This window comes from Quercus lobata, chromosome 5 (genome assembly GCF_001633185.2).
Source record: "Quercus lobata isolate SW786 chromosome 5, ValleyOak3.0 Primary Assembly, whole genome shotgun sequence".
Classification (NCBI taxonomy): Eukaryota; Viridiplantae; Streptophyta; class Magnoliopsida; order Fagales; family Fagaceae; genus Quercus; species Quercus lobata.
Genome location: NC_044908.1, coordinates 43,946,094 through 43,962,729, shown reverse-complemented (window position 1 = coordinate 43,962,729; position 16,636 = coordinate 43,946,094). Strand labels below are relative to the sequence as shown.

Genomic DNA, 16,636 nt, shown 5'->3' with positions numbered 1-16,636 from the left:
TAATTCAAAAGGATTACCAATGAATGTAGAAATAGACCAGTCAGTCGGTTTTTCCTCTTTAGCCAGAGCTGCTGTAGTTTTGCTACCTTTGCCATGCTCCTCACTATTGTAAATTTTTGTTCTAGACTGGAGGCCCAAAACTTGTAAAAGTTAATAGCCCAATGAAGGCTAACCCACTTCTCCAATTTGTACATACATGATGTAATTTTTTTATTAGACTTCAAAAAATTGGGCTGATTTGATAACCCAAAGGAAAGTAACCTGACACAGAATAAAATGAGTTGACCGATGACGCAGTTTTTTTAAATTGTCCTTTTTTTAATTAAAAAAAGATACATTTTATAATTCATTATTTCTTTGTTTAGTTTATTTTTTAGACGACAACAAATTATATGTACATTGTATGCAAAGAAATAATGAATTATAAAAGAGCAGATTTGGACTCGTATGCAAGGTTGGAATGAGAAATTACTTTCTCAGGCCGGTAAGGAAATAATGATCAAGGTGGTGGTTCAATCCATCCCTACTTATTCTATGAATGTATTTCGTCTACCTATTGGTTGGTTGAAGGATATTGAAGCTATGATTAGAAAGTTTTGGTTGGGTTGTTCAAAAAATTCTAGGAAAATTCATTGGGTTCAGTGGGAGACTCTTTGTTCTTCTAAATCGGTTGGAGGCTTGGGGTTTAGGGATCTTCGGATGTTTAATGATGCTATGTTGGGAAAGCAAGTTTGGCGTTTGTTCCATGACAGAAATTCCTTGGTGTATAAGGTTTTCCGGGCTAAATATTTTTGGTTTAGTAATGTCTTTGATGCTAAGGAGTCCCCGAGGTGTTTCTTCGTCTGTGGAGGAGGGTAAAGGCTGTAGCATGGCATTTGGAAACTCTGGGTGCCTCAGAAAGTTCGACATTTTTTATGGAGAGCTGTCTGAGAGGCACTGCCTACCAAGCTTAATTTGTTCAAGCAGCAAGTGATGGCTGAAGGTCTTTGTGAGCAGTGTCATGACTTAAATGAAGATAGTATCCATGCTATGTGGTTATGTGATTCAGTTAAGTCCATTTGGATGTCTAATCAGCGTTTTTCCTTTCTGCGTTCGAAGAAGTTTTCCACATTTGAATATGTTTTTCACTTTCTGTGTGGGGAAGTTTCATCCAAGCTGGTGGAGCTCTTCGCCATGGTTGCGTGGAGTATTTAGGAGCATCGGTACAGGGTTCGGGAGAGACAGAAGGTGTGGGGTATTGATGAGGTGTGTCATCAGGCCTCTGATTTGCTAAAGGAGTTCCATGATGTGCATAAAAAGATCCCTCGGATGGTTGCTCGAAGTGGGGATACTTGGTGGAAACTGCCTGCCTCTATTTTATTTAAAGTTAAATTTGACGGGGCTTTGTTTAAGGAGCAGGCTTGTGCAGGTCTTGGGGTGGTTATCAAGGACTCGACGGGGTTGACCATTGGTGCGTTGAGCTAGAAAATTAGGCATCCAGGTTCTGTGGACATGGTGGAAGCTTTAGTTGCCAGAAGAGTTGTTGTCTTTGCCAAGGAGCTGTGTCTTCAATCCGTGGAGGTGAAGGGTGATTCCTTGTGGGTTATCCAAGCTCTTTTGCAACCAAGTCTTCCAGGACTATGTTTTGAAATGTTATTGCTGATATTCATTGTTTAGTGTCTAATATTAATTGTAGTTTTTGTCATGCCAAGAGGGAGGGCAATAAGCTTGCTCGTGCCCTTGCCCGCAGAGCAGTTGCACTTGCAGATTTTGATGTGTGGTTAGAAGATCTACTACGTGATTTGGAGGATGTTTTTCAGTTTGATTTGCTTTAATTAAAATTCCTTACCTGTTTCTCAAAAAAAAAAAAAAATATATATATATATATATATAATGTGCTCGCCTCACCATTTTAAAAAAAAAAATTAAAATTAAAATTAAAAACTAAAACAATGAAACACTAAAGCTATCCAAGTAACCAACCACTACCTTACTAAGCATGCAGACGGTAGCGGACTTAAGTTATTTCCTTTCATGCTTAAGTTATTTGGCCACGGACCATAGTGAGGGTAATTTTTCATATCTCTCTCTGTGTAAACTAATTAATGAAGCTACTTGCCAACTTGAGCTGTTATTTACAAGTATGAAGATTTCTAGTGTTGGATCTACTACTAACATTGAGTAGATTAAGGTGCATTTCATTTTAAATATTTACTTAATTATTCTTATTTATCTAATATGTTACATTTACTTTGTTTTTATTTTACATGTAACATGAACAGGTGCACGTAAGAAATATGATAACTTGAAATGGTCAATGACATCAAATTTCTGATATTGAATTTTTGTTTGTTATTTTATAGTTATGATATCATTAGTGAACTTTGAATTTGAATTGTGTAAACTTTGAATATATATATATATATATATATATATTTAATTGGTTTTTTTGAGTTTTATTGGTGGATTTGAACTAAGTGTTGGAATTTGTTAAAAAAATTGTGCCTTTTCCGTACCAAGTGTGGTGGTTAGAAGTTTAGTTTTTTGTTTTTGGTAATAATTTGTTGCATGACTTATTAAGTTTGAAATACATATATATATTTTTTAAAATCACATAAAAAAAAAATGAGTCACCTAAGTTGACCCGGCCTAACCCATTTGCCTGGCCTAATTTTTATACTATCAAGGACGTAAAAGAGAGAATTATCAAAATCAAACCCGTCGGCCATTATTCCATCAAGCACATTTCCAACATGCCCATTAGAAGTCAAATGCACCCAGAGTTTTCAAGTTCTTGCTCAATCACTTTAATTAAATTCCTTCTCATTTGACTTACCCTAAGGGGGGAAAAAAAAAGAAAAGGTTTCTTCTCTTTTGATATATTAAAGTCATATCACCGCATCTATGTATTATCTCTTGCTTTGATGTTAAGCACATAAACTTCTTCTTTTGTGTCGTTTTAAATTTTTTCTCTTGTTAATATTTTATGGTGACGCGTGCGGCTTCTAATTAAATTGTATTCCCAGCTATTCAGATTTCGTCATCCAAAACATTCTTGGGCCTCAAGAAATGGCCGGCCTAATAATATGGTTACCAAGCATACTGGTTTACGGTACCTAATTATTTGGGTCAGTTTAATTATATGGGCATAATTATTATTATTATTTTTAATTTCTGTTTACCATGCATAAAAGGTGGCAATATGGAGTGGTCTAAAATGAAACTGGTTTTCCCTTTGCACCTTTTTACCATGGTGAGCTTCAAACATGTACTAGAAAACCCCCTTGCCTCCACTTGGTTATTCAGAAGATTCTTTCAGCATAAAAAAGAAAAAGAAAAAGAAAAAAGAAGGCTATTCAAAAAGATGAGGAAAAAGTAAAAGAAAATGTTGAAACTTGGAGAAATGTGAACATTTCTTTGAATAGTAAGTAGTTTCAGTTTAGAGGAAAGGAGTGTATGAAAAGGGTGGTTTTTAAAATTAGGATCTATATTTGAACAAGAATTTAAAATATGCCCTTCTTCTTCTTAAATGTATTTTCAAAGAAACAACGAAGTTCTTAGGGCACGTTTGGTACATGTGTTTAAACACATATTTTCAGTTTTTAAACAACATTACACGTATTTTTACACATTTTTTCACCCACACATATTTCTAAAAAATACAGACAACGTTACCATACTTTTTCACACAAGCATTATCCTTGTAAAATCAATAACTTCAACAACTGGTCAACGCAGTTTACAATTTACACACAAACACTTATTTTCTGCTATATTTCTACTAATCCCTTAAATATTTGAATTCTTACAATCTGCCCCCTGCATTAATACCGTTTTAGGTTGCGTTTGGTTCAACGGAAAGTCAATTCCAAGCGTAAAATGATTTCAGGGGAAATTGTTTTCTCGTAAGGAAAATGAAATCCGAGCGTTTGGTTCTGCAATGGAAAATAGTCCAGAAAACAATTTCCGGTGTTTGGTAACATTCTGAAAATGCTATTTTCTTACAAATTTTTCACATTTTCTCAGCTTCCAAACCTAGCCACCATCATTCACCACATAACCAATTAATCTGAAAAATTATAATCAAAATCAAAACCCATTAATCTCAAAATCAATATCAAAACCATCTACCAAAACCCATAATCCACCACCATTGAAACCCACAAACCACCATAGCCAACGATCCACCACCCCTAATCGACTACCATCAACACTTAAACTCACCCCCAACCCACCACCACTGAAACCCATGAATCACCCCAACCACCAATCCTCCAAAACCTAAGCAAAAATGTTATTTACAATTAAAAAAAAAAAAAAATTAAGACAGCGACGACGTGGGTGGAAGAAGGATGGGTCTGATGAGTGAGAGAGAGGACGAAAGTGAAGTAGATGGGAAACTACCTTAACCGGCAGAGGGGCTTGCAAGCACGACGGTGAGGCCGTGGGTCGAGGATTGGAATGTGGTGAAATCGGGGTGGGTTTAGCTGGGTTCATCGGAGATGGGTTTGGGCATGATGGAGAAGCTGAGGTGGCGCGATCGGATCGGCAATGGGTTTGAGTGGTGCGATTAGACCGGCAGGGCCGTGGGTCAGGGACTGGATCTGGGCTTCATCGACGATAGCTCTCTCCGTCCTTCGACTTGGGCTTGGCGTGTGTGAGGAGAGAAATTTTCTAAAGATAGTGGAAATGATTTGAGGGTAAAATGAAAGTGTAAAATGATTTACGGGTGTGGGGTGGGTATTTTAGAATCAATGGAAATGATTTTCCGTTTGACCAAATTTTCCATGCGCAACCAAACACACGGTAGGGTGTAAATTGTTTTCCCAAATCCATTTTCAGCCGAAACAAACGTAGCCTTACTTCCATTATTCTAAGAATACAAAATTATAATATGTACAAAGTCAATGTACAGTCCATTTCAAGCTTAATATTTTATCTCTGAGTTCAATCACAATGACCCAAATGATATGGCACTAGATGTACTGTTAAATTTGTAATATTTAATTTGAATTATAAAATGTAAATTCATTTTAAATGCAGAGGATAGTAATAACACACATGGATTGCATATGCCATTAGGCCATAAAGCCATTGGCCACAGTTGCTTTTTCTAATTATTAGGGATACAAAGAACAATATTATAATATGTATCTGAAGGTGTATACAGGCAGACTTGTGACGAAGGTATGACTAATGAGGTATAGTACAAACATGCCAAAATATATGTGCACCACGCAAAGGCAATTATAAAAATGTAAATTATACTCTAGCCAGCTTTCAATTCTTCTGCTTCTCTGTTTCTTATGCAATTAATCATGAATTGTAGGAAGGTTTTCCAATATGACATACGAAGTACATAGTATCTATACAAATGATTAGACCAACCACACAAGTCAACATGGGAGCCATTTAATATACAGCCTGAGCTATTTTCATGGTGTTTTAATCCTAATATCCTCCTTGATTTAAGCAGTCAGTGGATGAAACCATAAGTTTCCAACTGGATTCCCTTTGTTGAAAGTAGGATAAAGCATTGCTGAGTCTGAGGTGTTCAAATTACGCGTCTAGCTCTAATGCTTTATATTTCTCAACTCCAAATCTTCCCTCTCCCCTCTTCTATATTTTTATGTGACTTTTGGAGATAAAAGAGTTTGTAATTGGCAATATGGCTGAAAATGGTGAAGATTATGCGGCATCTGGAGCAATGTTAGAGAACGTGTGGGCAAGCTTTATTGGTGGGGATGGAGCAGGTGAAGGAACAAAAGATACATCAGAAATTTCCAATTCCTGGGATGAACTGCCTAGTCTTGATGGGAAAGACAGGTCGATGAAAGTTCTACAACGTTTACCAAGTCTTGGAAGGTGGATATCAATGGGAGCCGAGGCCTGGGAAGAGCTTCTTGATGGCATTAGCCCTGCAACCAATATGCAACAGTCGAGTAATGACAAGCTGGAAAGCAATTCTGCAACAGACTCGTGCTTACCGGAGACTAATGTAAGAGTAGAGAAGGTGGCTACACGTCACTACCGGGGTGTGAGGAGGCGGCCATGGGGAAAGTATGCTGCAGAGATTAATGAAATGATAAGTCCATATATGGGAGAGACGGGACCTTGTTTTATTCCTTGACTGTTGGCTTTAATAATCAATAAGTTACTTTCGTTTTTAAAAAATAGGGTTATTATAAATTTTATTACATAAGTTTTAGAGATTTTTTATGCGTTGTTGAGGGCCATTTGTGGAAGCCCAGGCAGACAGAAAGAAAGCCCAATAATGAGGGCAACAAAAAATTGACAAAATAGACAGCAAAAACCCATTAGGCCTAAACGGCAGAAATAATGGATCACAGGCCCAACAAATAAACAAATGTGTTTTGAAGAGGCAAGCGGGCTCAAAGAAGTCAGGAAAGAAAGAAATAGCATCACATGGGCAGTATATAAGGTAGAAAAGCGAGATAGGGTCGCCACAGGCCCAACATGGGCAGTATATGAGGTAGAAAAGCGAGATAGGGCCGCCGCAGGCCCAAGGCAATGCAAACTAAAAGAGTAAGGGGTTTATGGCAGGCCCATGAACCCCAATGACAAGAATAAGGTTATTAGGCCGGGGAAGCCCAATGAAGTTAGTAAGAAGCTCATGGGAGTGTGGAATTAGCAAACGGGCCGAGGAAACCCAAAGAAAGCAATCGGACCGTGGATGCCCAAAGGAAAGCCCAAAGGGACATAGGATCCCATCAGTAAAAGCAAAACAGTGCCCGTGACAGGCCATTGAGAAAAGGAACAAGCAACTGGCCCAAAAGAGGTCCAGCAGGATTAAGTTATTACGGTAGGAATAACAGTTCAATGTTGCAAGAAATAAAGAAAATCAAAAGTGGACCAAAGAAATGTAAGACCCATCACAAGACAAAACCCAACTCTTGAATGGAACGGGAAACCAAAGAAAAGCCCACATAAAAAGGTCAGAAAACATAGACAGAGAGTCTCCAGATCACGGCAAACGCATGAGCAACAGGCAGACTTTTGGACATATCTGAAAGGGAAGCACGCGCAAGGCCCAGGCACCACCAGCCTGTACCTAGCTAATATAGGACGTGGTGGGGTCATGGGCCAAAGGTAAGAGGTAAAGGGGGTATGGTTTGGTGGTGGGGAGAGGGGAAAAGATCTATTTTGCGGCTCCTGCCCAAGCCCTTTTAGAAGGTACATCCTGCTAGGATGATAGACCACCAAAAAGAGGCAAGTTTAAGGGAGAACCGTTGGGTGCATGCCTTAAGGGAAAGAGAGAGAAAGCATTTATACCGTGGCAGGAAAGAAGTGCTACAATAGACTGAGGAATGAAACAAACCTACCTTTGTCTAGCGAGGGTAAGTGTCACACACCTTTGGTAGTCGGCAAGTATGCTCAGACCAGACAAAAGCGGTTAAGGGGCAAAATGGTAAAAGATTGGTCATGGCAGGCACTATAAAAGGGCCCTTGCCGTGTCCTGAAAAAAGGACCGAAAAATAGAGTATTCACGGAGTAAAAAAAGAAAAACAGAGTAAAAGAAAAGAAAAAAGATAAGAACGAAAACAGAGAAAAAAAGAGAGGAAATTAAGGAAAAAAGAGAGAGAGTTCAAGGGGCATGCACCAGTAGGTCGGTTTCCCCTCTCTTCCCCTTCAAATCCTGCTCTCTTCCAAAACGAAACAAGGACCTCTTTTGGGCAATAACCATTCAGGTCTAACTCCCTCAAAGCCATTAATCCCCACGGCAGGATCTTTTCCTAGGAGATTATTTGCATTGAGAAGAGGCGTTCTCCCCTCTTTGGTTTTGCTTCGGCAGACTAAACTTAAAACTTAATTTATGCCCATTTGATTAGTTCGTATTATTTTCTTTTTCCTTTACTTTCTCTGTGAATGACATTATGATGACTGTAATCATGCTTTATAAGTAGGGATTACATAACCATTTATTTAAATAGTCAGAATACTCTGTTTTGGTTATTATTATTATATCTGCCTACCGTAACTCGTCTAAAACAGTTCTGCTTGTCATAAGCTTACTCCTGGCAGACAAAGCATAAGTTTGTGCACAAACCGACCCAAGTTGAATTACAATTGGACCGGCCCCAACTCCCTTACTCAGAAACATTCGGGCCCATTACCACAGGAGGCAGCCCAGCCCAACACACAATACACAAAAAAGACCCCTACATTAAATTGGCGACTCCACTGGGGAGTTAGGAAGCAGACAGGGGAAAAGGAAAAGAAAAGAAAACAGAGCCCCTCGTAAACGATGCCACCAAAGTTCAAGATGACACGGAATATGAGTGTCGTACCCTCACAAGCAAAATCCAGGCCAACAACGCCTCACCAACAACAACTTAACCAAACAGAAGGTGCCAACAGAACAGGGACTGATCCTCAGCCTCAGACAAGAGTCCCCGCGGACAATGTCAACACCTTCATCGAAGTATTGCAATCATTACAGCACTCGCAGAAATAAATGATGGAAGAGATCCGTCAACTGAAGGCAAACAAAACAAAAGAGAAAGGCAGCCAGCATGACCCGGATCATACGGCAGACAGAGAAGAGACACTGGCAGGAGGTGTCCCACAGAACGCAGAACAGCGTTTCATTACCATGGCTGAAGTAGCGGCTCTCTTGGAGCAAGAGAGAGCCAGAACACCAAAGGAGAGGTTTTACGCACGAAGACCTCCCTATCCTCTAAAAGTACTCAGCAAACTGTACCCCGAGAGGTATGAACCAAGGGCCTTTGCCCAGTACGATGGCAGGAAGGGAAGTGCAGTAGAGCACGTGAGTAAATTTATTGACACCCTTGGCCCTTACGCAGCAGATAAGGACTTATGTCTGCGGGATTTTTCAAAGTCACTATGCGACCGGGCATACACCTGTTACATTGGCTTAAAACCAGGATCAATCCCAACCTGGGATGACATGGTGGATGTATTTTGCACTAAATACTTTCACGAGGAAGAAACGGTAACGCTTGCAACTCTACAAGTGACCAAGCAAAGGAATGGAGAGGATCTGATGGAATACATCAAACGGTTCAGGGACATAGCACTTGATTACTACGACCACTGTGAAGAAAGGACATTAGTAGAAATGTGCATGACCAATATGATTCGGGAATTCAGAGCTGTCCTGGAGAATCTGAAGATTTCCCAGTTTGCATAGCTATTGCAGAAAGCTAGAAAGATGGCTCAGTCCGTGAAACCCAGTTCAGACAAGAGAAACGCCCCGCAGGCTATGGCGATGTCCACTGGAAATCAGAGAAGGAAAACAGAGGGAAGGGAGTATGATACGCCCCCACCCTTACCATGTACCCCTAAGGAGCTGGATGTGTTACTCGACAAATGGATAGCGGACGGGATCTTTAAACCCAACCAAGTTTCTAGAGAGCCCACGAAGGAAGAAAGGAGGGATCCTCGCTTCTGCCGCTTGCATAACTATGTACAACATCCCACCACAGAATGTTGGGCGCTCCACAGGCTGGTGCACCGCAGGATTAAAGAGAGCACATTAGAGCTAACCCAGCAGGAAGTCCAAAGGAACCCACTCCCAAACCAAAAGGGAAAGGGTGTAGCAGCAGTGGTGATATGTGCAGACCTGGGAGAAGACGAGGAAGAAAACTTGGCCTTGCCTGCCGCGGCGATTACCACTCTTTAGCAGAATGCCAAGTTCAAGAACCTATTTGACCAGTTGGGACTTACAGCAAAAGAAAGAAAAATAGCCACGGAGGCTTTGGTAAGCATCGCCTCCGGGGCAGGGGTGGAGTGCCTGTCGGTAGAAATGTCAGAAGACAGGGCCCTCCTGCAGGAATCAATAGAAATCACCTTCAACAGTGAGGATATGGAGGTGGGGCACCCAGATCATAGGAGGCCTCTCTATTTAGTAGCATCTATAAATCAAATCCCCATCAAGAGGGCCCTGGTGGATACGGGTGCTTCCGTAAACCTCATTCCGTTGAGCACCTTGCAAGCAACAAGAATTTCAGAGAAAAAGATCCAAGGGTGCCCGATGGAAGTAACGGGGTTCGGTGGAAGAGGTGAGTACACCACAGGCCACATTCAGTTATGGTTGAAAGTAGGCCCTATAGCCTCTTTAGCTCGTTTCCATGTGGTCAGAACGAAAGTATCTTACCATGTGCTTTTGGGGAGACCCTGGTTACACAAACACCGACTAGTCCCATCCACCTACCACCAATGTGTGAAAGGAAGATTGAATGACAGGATGATACGCATAGCTGCAAACCCCTCGCCATTCGAGCAGGCAGAAGCCCACTTGGTGGAAACCATGTTTTATGACCAATGGGCTCCATCTGGGGAAAATTCGGTTTCAAAGCCACAAGGCACCTTTGTGCCTAGGTGGGAAGATGTTCAAGATGACCCAAAACCCGACTTAAGAGAGCTACTGGCACGAAAGAAGAAACGAAAAAAAGCGCCTGTCGCAGAGCTAGACGAGATACCTCAGTGCATCAAGGTTCGAGGCTTTGATGGCAGGATTGTGTATAAATTATGAAAGTGTGTGGGGCCCACGAGTGAGATGCAAGTGGGTCCCACCCAAAAAGGGCAACACAAGAGTTTGGTGTGTTGCGTTGCTGAAGGAAGTTTGGGAAAAGAAGAAGAGAAGGATGAGGCAGTTGCGGCAGAAAAGGACATCCAGGTTATGGCAGAGGAAGAGTTGGAAGAAGTTGACTTAGGGTCTGATTCGCGAGAACCAAGGCCTATCTCAATTAGTGCAAGCCTGACAGAAAAGGAGAAATCAGAACTCATACTGTTGTTGAAAGAATTCAAAAACGTTTTTGCTTGGGATTACAATGAAATGCCAGGACTCGATCCCGGGCTTGTTGTACATACATTGAATGTAGAGCCAGAGGCCAAGCCGGTGGCCCAGCCTGCCAGGATATTTCACACAAAAATAGAAGGGCAGATAGTCAAAAAAGTGCAGAAGTTGCTAGCCGCAGGATTCATCAAGCTTATCCAGCATCCTTGCTGGCTATCCAACATAATACCAGTAAAGAAGAAGAACGGCCAGATAAGATGCTATGTAGATTTCAGAAATCTCAACAAAACTTGTCCAAAGGACGAATTCCCATTGTCGAACATGGATTTACTAATAGATTCCGCAGCAGGAAACGCCATGTTCTCATTCATGGACGGCTTCAGCGGGTATAATCAGATCAAGATGGCACCAAAGGATGCAGAGAAAATTGCTTTCAGAACACCCATGGACAATTTTTACTATACTGTGATGCCCTTCGGGTTAAAGAATGCAGGTGCAACTTATCAACGAGCAATGATGGCCATATTTCACGACATGATGCACCAGGAGCTAGAAGACTATGTGGATGACATAGTGGTTAAGTCAAGGAGGAGAGAAGAACACTTTTGAGTATTAAAAAAAGTATTTGAAAGATGCAGAGCTTTCAAGTTAAGAATGAATCCCCTTAAATGCGCATTCGGAGTGTCCTCTAGGAAATTTTTAGGTTTCCTGGTTCACAGCAGAGGCATAGACGTGGATCTGGCCAAAGCCACGGTCATAGCAACTATGAGACCTCCGACCACAGTAAAAGAATTGAAGAGCTTCTTAGGAAAAGTCTCATATATCCGGAGATTCATCCCTAGGTTGGCATCAATCACCTCTGCCTTCACCAAGTTGCTTAAGAAGGGGCAAAGTTTTGAATGGGGGGAAGCGCAGCAGACGGTCTTCAAAAGGCTACAGCAGATAATGATGAACCTCCCCTCGGTGTAGGCCCCTATTCATAAAAGACCACTGCTACTCTATCTGGCCACCAACTCGTACACCATCGGCGCACTAATCACTCAGGAAGATGGAGGTGGTATCGAGCAGCCAATATACTACATCAGTCGCACCTTAAAAGATGCAGAAACTTGTTACCCAAGGGCAGAGAGAGCATGCCTAGCCATTGTATATGCTTCGCAGAGGTTGCATCACTATTTCTTGGCCTATGAAGTATGGCTGATGACTAAGTCCCATGCCATTAAAGCTCTGTTACAACAGCCGATCCTCTCCGACAAGATATCCCATTGGTTGCTACAGTTATCGCAATACGACTTGAGAATGGGGACACCTAGGGCAGTGAAAAGTCAGGCTATAGCAGATTTATTGGCGCAGTTTCCAGGAAAGGAAGAATTCCCACTGGATGATGAAGTTCCAGGGGAAGTAACTATAGCAGAAGAAGTCAGGGAACAGTGGGTAATGAAATTCGATGGGTCTTCTACTACCCATTCCGGAGGGGTGGGAGTAGTTCTATATCATGAAGAAGACAAGGCAGTGGCGTTGTCATTTAAGTTGGAATTCCCCTGTTCAAACAACATGGCGGAATACGAGGCCTATCTAACCGGGCTTGCCATAACGCTCGAAATGGGAGTCAAACATTTGAGAGTACTGGGAGATTCGAACTTAGTTGTCTGCCAGGCCAAAGGAAGCTTTTCCTTAAAGGAGCCTAGCCTAGCCCCGTACAGAGTGATGGTCCAAAGAATGGAAGAAAAATTCTCAACCTTTAAAATAGAACATGCTCCAAGAAACGAAAATCGGTTTGCGGACGCGTTAGCTACATTGGGTTCGCAAATAATCTTCAAAGGGAATAGCATTAATATAAAAGTCAACAAGAGGGAAGAATCCATCATTGAGGTGTTGAAGGAAAAGTTCAGGGAGGAATAGGGCGAAGGGGATTGGCAAACCCTCATAAAGGAAACCTTGGTGAAGGGAGACGATGCAGCAGAATTGAAGATATTAAAAGACTATGCCTTGGTAAAAGAAGAGTTGTACCGCAGGATGCCAGGAGGAAGCCCAGAGAAAATTGAAAGAAATACACAACAAGACTTGCGGGTCTTGCGGGGAAGTTAGTCTTTACCGCAGACTTCAGAGAGCAGGCTTCTATTGGCAAAGCATGGGTAAAGACGCGGATCAAGTCCAAATCCAGTGTGGGACCTGCCAGCTTGCGACAGACAGGGAGGAAAGTTACGCTGTGTTCATCAGCGAGGATTGGAGAAGCCCTTTCATGTAGTACCTAACAGAAGGCGTCCTGCCACAAAGCCACAGTGAAAGGTACAAGCTTAAGAGGTTGGCAACACGTTACTTCTTGCATAACATGGTCCTTTTTAAAAAATGATATGATGGAGACCCTTTGAGGTGTTTGGGCCCTGAAGAGGCTAAAGAAATGATAAAAGAAGTACATTCAGGGGAATGTGGTGAACATCAGGGGAAGAAAAAGTTTTACAGATGCCTGCTGCAGATGGGCTACTACTAGCCAAACATGAAGAAAGATGCGGTAGAATTTGTAAAAAAAGTGTCATAGTTGTCAAGTACAAGCCAACTTGATTCATACCCATCTACAAGGGTTGCACAGCATGGTCACCCCATGGCCCTTCCACACTTGGAGGCTAGATTTGGTAGGGCTAGTCAACCCACCATCACGTGGATACATATGGATATTAGTGGCTACAGAATATTTTACTAAGTAGGCAGAAGCAGTGCCACTCCGCAAGGCTACAGGGGGAGCAGTGGCAAACTTCATCAAAGAAAATATAATTGTGAGGTTTGGGGTGCCCCACAGGATCATCAGTGACAACGGCACACCATTTGTCAACAGTGATGTAAGGAGAATGCTAGAGTTCTACCAAGTCAAACACCATAGGTCATCACCTTATTACCCTCAAAGGGATGGGCAGGCAGAGGCAACAAACAAAACTCTCATAAAAATCATTAGCAAAATGAGCCAAGAGTATACGGGAGGATGGACGATGCACCTGCCAGATGCTCTCTGGGCTTACAGAAAATCACCAAAGTCAGCCACAGGCTTTTCACCCTTTTCCTTAGTCTACGGAACTGAAGTAGTGAGTCCGGCAGAAATAATGACACCGTCCCTAAAGGTCATGCAGATGCGAAAAAAAGAAAAAGAGGGGGAAGTCTTCGCGGTAGAAAGGTTCTAGGACCTAGAAGAGCTTGATGAAAGGAGGGAAGAAGCCCAGGAACAAAGTCGAAGATACAGGTAAAAGATGACTGAAGCCTACGGCGGGATGACCAAGGAAAGAGTGTTTACGAAAGGACAACTAGTGTTAAAAGTGGCAGACTATGTCAGGCGAGGTCTGGCAAGACCATCCAAATTTGCACCAAAGTGGGAGGGACCCCTTGTGATAAAGGAAGCACATCAAAGTGGGTATTATCGCCTAACTCAAATGGATGGCAAGGACTTGATGGATCCCATCAATGGAAAATGGCTGAAGCGTTATTTTGCTTAGAGAAGAAAGTTATGAGGTTGTCCCTTTCTTTAGTTTTTTGTTTATATTTCCTTCACTTTTTCTTTTTATTCCTCCAAGTAACTATGTCACAGAAGAAATTGTAACGTGCTTTCATGAGTATGCAATGAAAAAGTACAGAGTATTAGCATCATGTCATAGCAATAGTAAAGAAAAAGTAGCAAAGTGTAGCATCATTACAAACCCAAATTGTGGCAAACACACGTCAAATAACTACCGTAGGAAACATATAAGTGTTCTGTGTGACATAACAAAAACAGAGAAACAGAAAAAAGGAAAGGGAACCGCGTCATCATCAATGAAGTCCAAAAATGAGACTCTTATCTCCAAAACGACTAGGCCCACTAACGTCGGAAAGAAGACGCTCACGACGACCCTCCAAATCCGCCACCTCTTTCTTCAAAAGCTCAATATAGGCATCTATGGCATCAAGGCTGGCTGAACTCTCCTCATAAAAAAGGCTCGGGCAACCTCACGTAGATGATCAAGAACAAACTCCACGGCGAAACCCACACTGATGAGTTCTTGAATCAAGACCCTCCACTGCAGGATTCTCTCGGCAGAAACAGAGTTGATGAAGTTATGCTCAATGTCGTTCAGCACACACCCCAACATTTTCAAGAAATGCTCCCTAGCAGAACGGCCAAGACGAAACTCCTGCATGAAGTTGCCACGACTGCTGTAGATCATCACTAAGTGAGAAACGCAGTCCTCAGGGACTCAAAAGCCATAAAAGTCTACGTAAGGAGGACCGGAAGCCCAGAAGTCTCCCGAACCAAGGTCGTTAACCTCCGGTTGATCAAAGCGGGCAAGGAAGGTAACAGCATCATCCGGAACGGCGGCAGAACTACTACTCGCCTCAAATTGAGAAGGGATAGTAGGAAGTGGACCTATAAAAAAGGAAACGCAAGCCAGAATGAGAAGCCATGACATGGGAAGAGAAGACTTACAAAAAAAGAGGATGAAATAAAAAGAAAAAAGAAACTTGCCAAAGTTACCAGGAATGGGGGCTGCGGGTGTAGCAGAAACAAATACTGCAGGCACAGAAGAAGCAGGAGTAGTAGGTACGGCTGAAACAGGTGCTGAAGGTGTGGCAGGAATAGGCGCTACGGGTGTGGCAGGAGCAGTCATTCACACGCCTGCTGCAATTTCTGGCCCCTCAGAAGTCTCTCCAAGCAGGGAGATAGGTGTGCAAGTGAAACACAAACACAATAAATAAATAAAAGAAGGGGAGGAAAGATACATACCCATGAAGTCAAGCTCGAGCGAAGCACTCCCCTCTTCATCGGAATCGGAAATCCTCTTCTTCAGGACGGGCGCATCATCAGGATCCTCAAGAATGTCATCGGATCCCTCTAAGGATAAGTCCGTGTCAAGACCATGGGTAGCGAAGCTGAGAATGGAGGAAGGAGTAACAACAAGGGAGGCACCGCCTTTTGCAGCCTGGGAGATAGCTGCAAAAGGACTAGTCGAAATCACAAGCAGCAGAACGGAAGAAGTGATCTTGGTTTGAACAGCGGCAGGAGGAATGGCTCCCTCTGAAGGAGTGGGTCTCTCGGCAGGCAAAGGTGTAGTCTCACCAACCCCTTCGACATGAGTACCCTCTCTAGGTACCGGCTCGGCAGAAGGAGTGGGAGTTTTGGCAGGAGCCTTGTATGCAGCAGTAGAAGGAGTAGGTGTTGCTAATACTGCATTGGCCCCATCAAAAAAGCCTTCCATGGGTACACCCATAGAGGCGAAAATCTCCTCGGCAGTGGGGCGATATATGGATAGAGGCTCAGGCTCCTCCTAAAAAAAAAAAATTATTAAGCAAAAAACAAAAGACACGTGGCAAAGGGAGCGCGTGCAAAAAAGAAAAAAAAAGTGAAGAAGAGAGGCTTACCTCAGATTCAAGCTCATCAAGCAAAATGGGGTGGGTAACTGACGAGTCTTCCTTATGCTTGGACTAGAAAGAAAAAGGCAGAGGAAATTAGCAAGTTAACCGTAAGAAAGTTAAGAAATTTTGTCAAAGAAGAAAAAATGGGAGAAGTAACTTACCCTCCGTTCAGCGGTAGATACGGGGTGAGGAGTAGTTTTCCTTTTGCTACCACGAGTTCGGCTAGCCAAAGGAGCACTTGTAGGAGGTAGTGGGGTGGCAGGCTTGTTTTTGCCCGTGGACTTAGGTTTGGCAGGAGCTTTCTTGCTCGGTACAGAGATGTTTATTACTTTAACTTTTTTCTCCCAACCAGGGGGATAGTTGCCAGCGTGCCAGAACCATCCTTTCTTCTCTGCATCCCATTCAAAGATGGCTGACAGGCTTTGTTTTCTAGCATACGCCAAAACAGACTTAGAAGGAAGCAGCAGGCATAAGGGAGAAGCCACGGCTACCCGCTAGCTC

The 16,636-nt window shown here is 42.5% G+C and overlaps 1 protein-coding gene across 1 annotated transcript in view; it reads right to left on the bottom strand.

Annotated features, from left to right (window-relative positions):
- Positions 1–5,917: 5,917 nt before the first annotated feature.
- The window catches only part of LOC115992377 (GDSL esterase/lipase At5g45960-like), a 33,380-nt gene continuing 22,661 nt past the window's right edge, over positions 5,918–16,636 (bottom strand). The window contains exon 6 of the mRNA XM_031116560.1: positions 5,918–6,044. Coding sequence (XP_030972420.1) covers positions 5,963–6,044 — 82 coding nt within the window. The 3' untranslated portion in view covers positions 5,918–5,962. The remainder of the gene's footprint in view (positions 6,045–16,636) is intronic.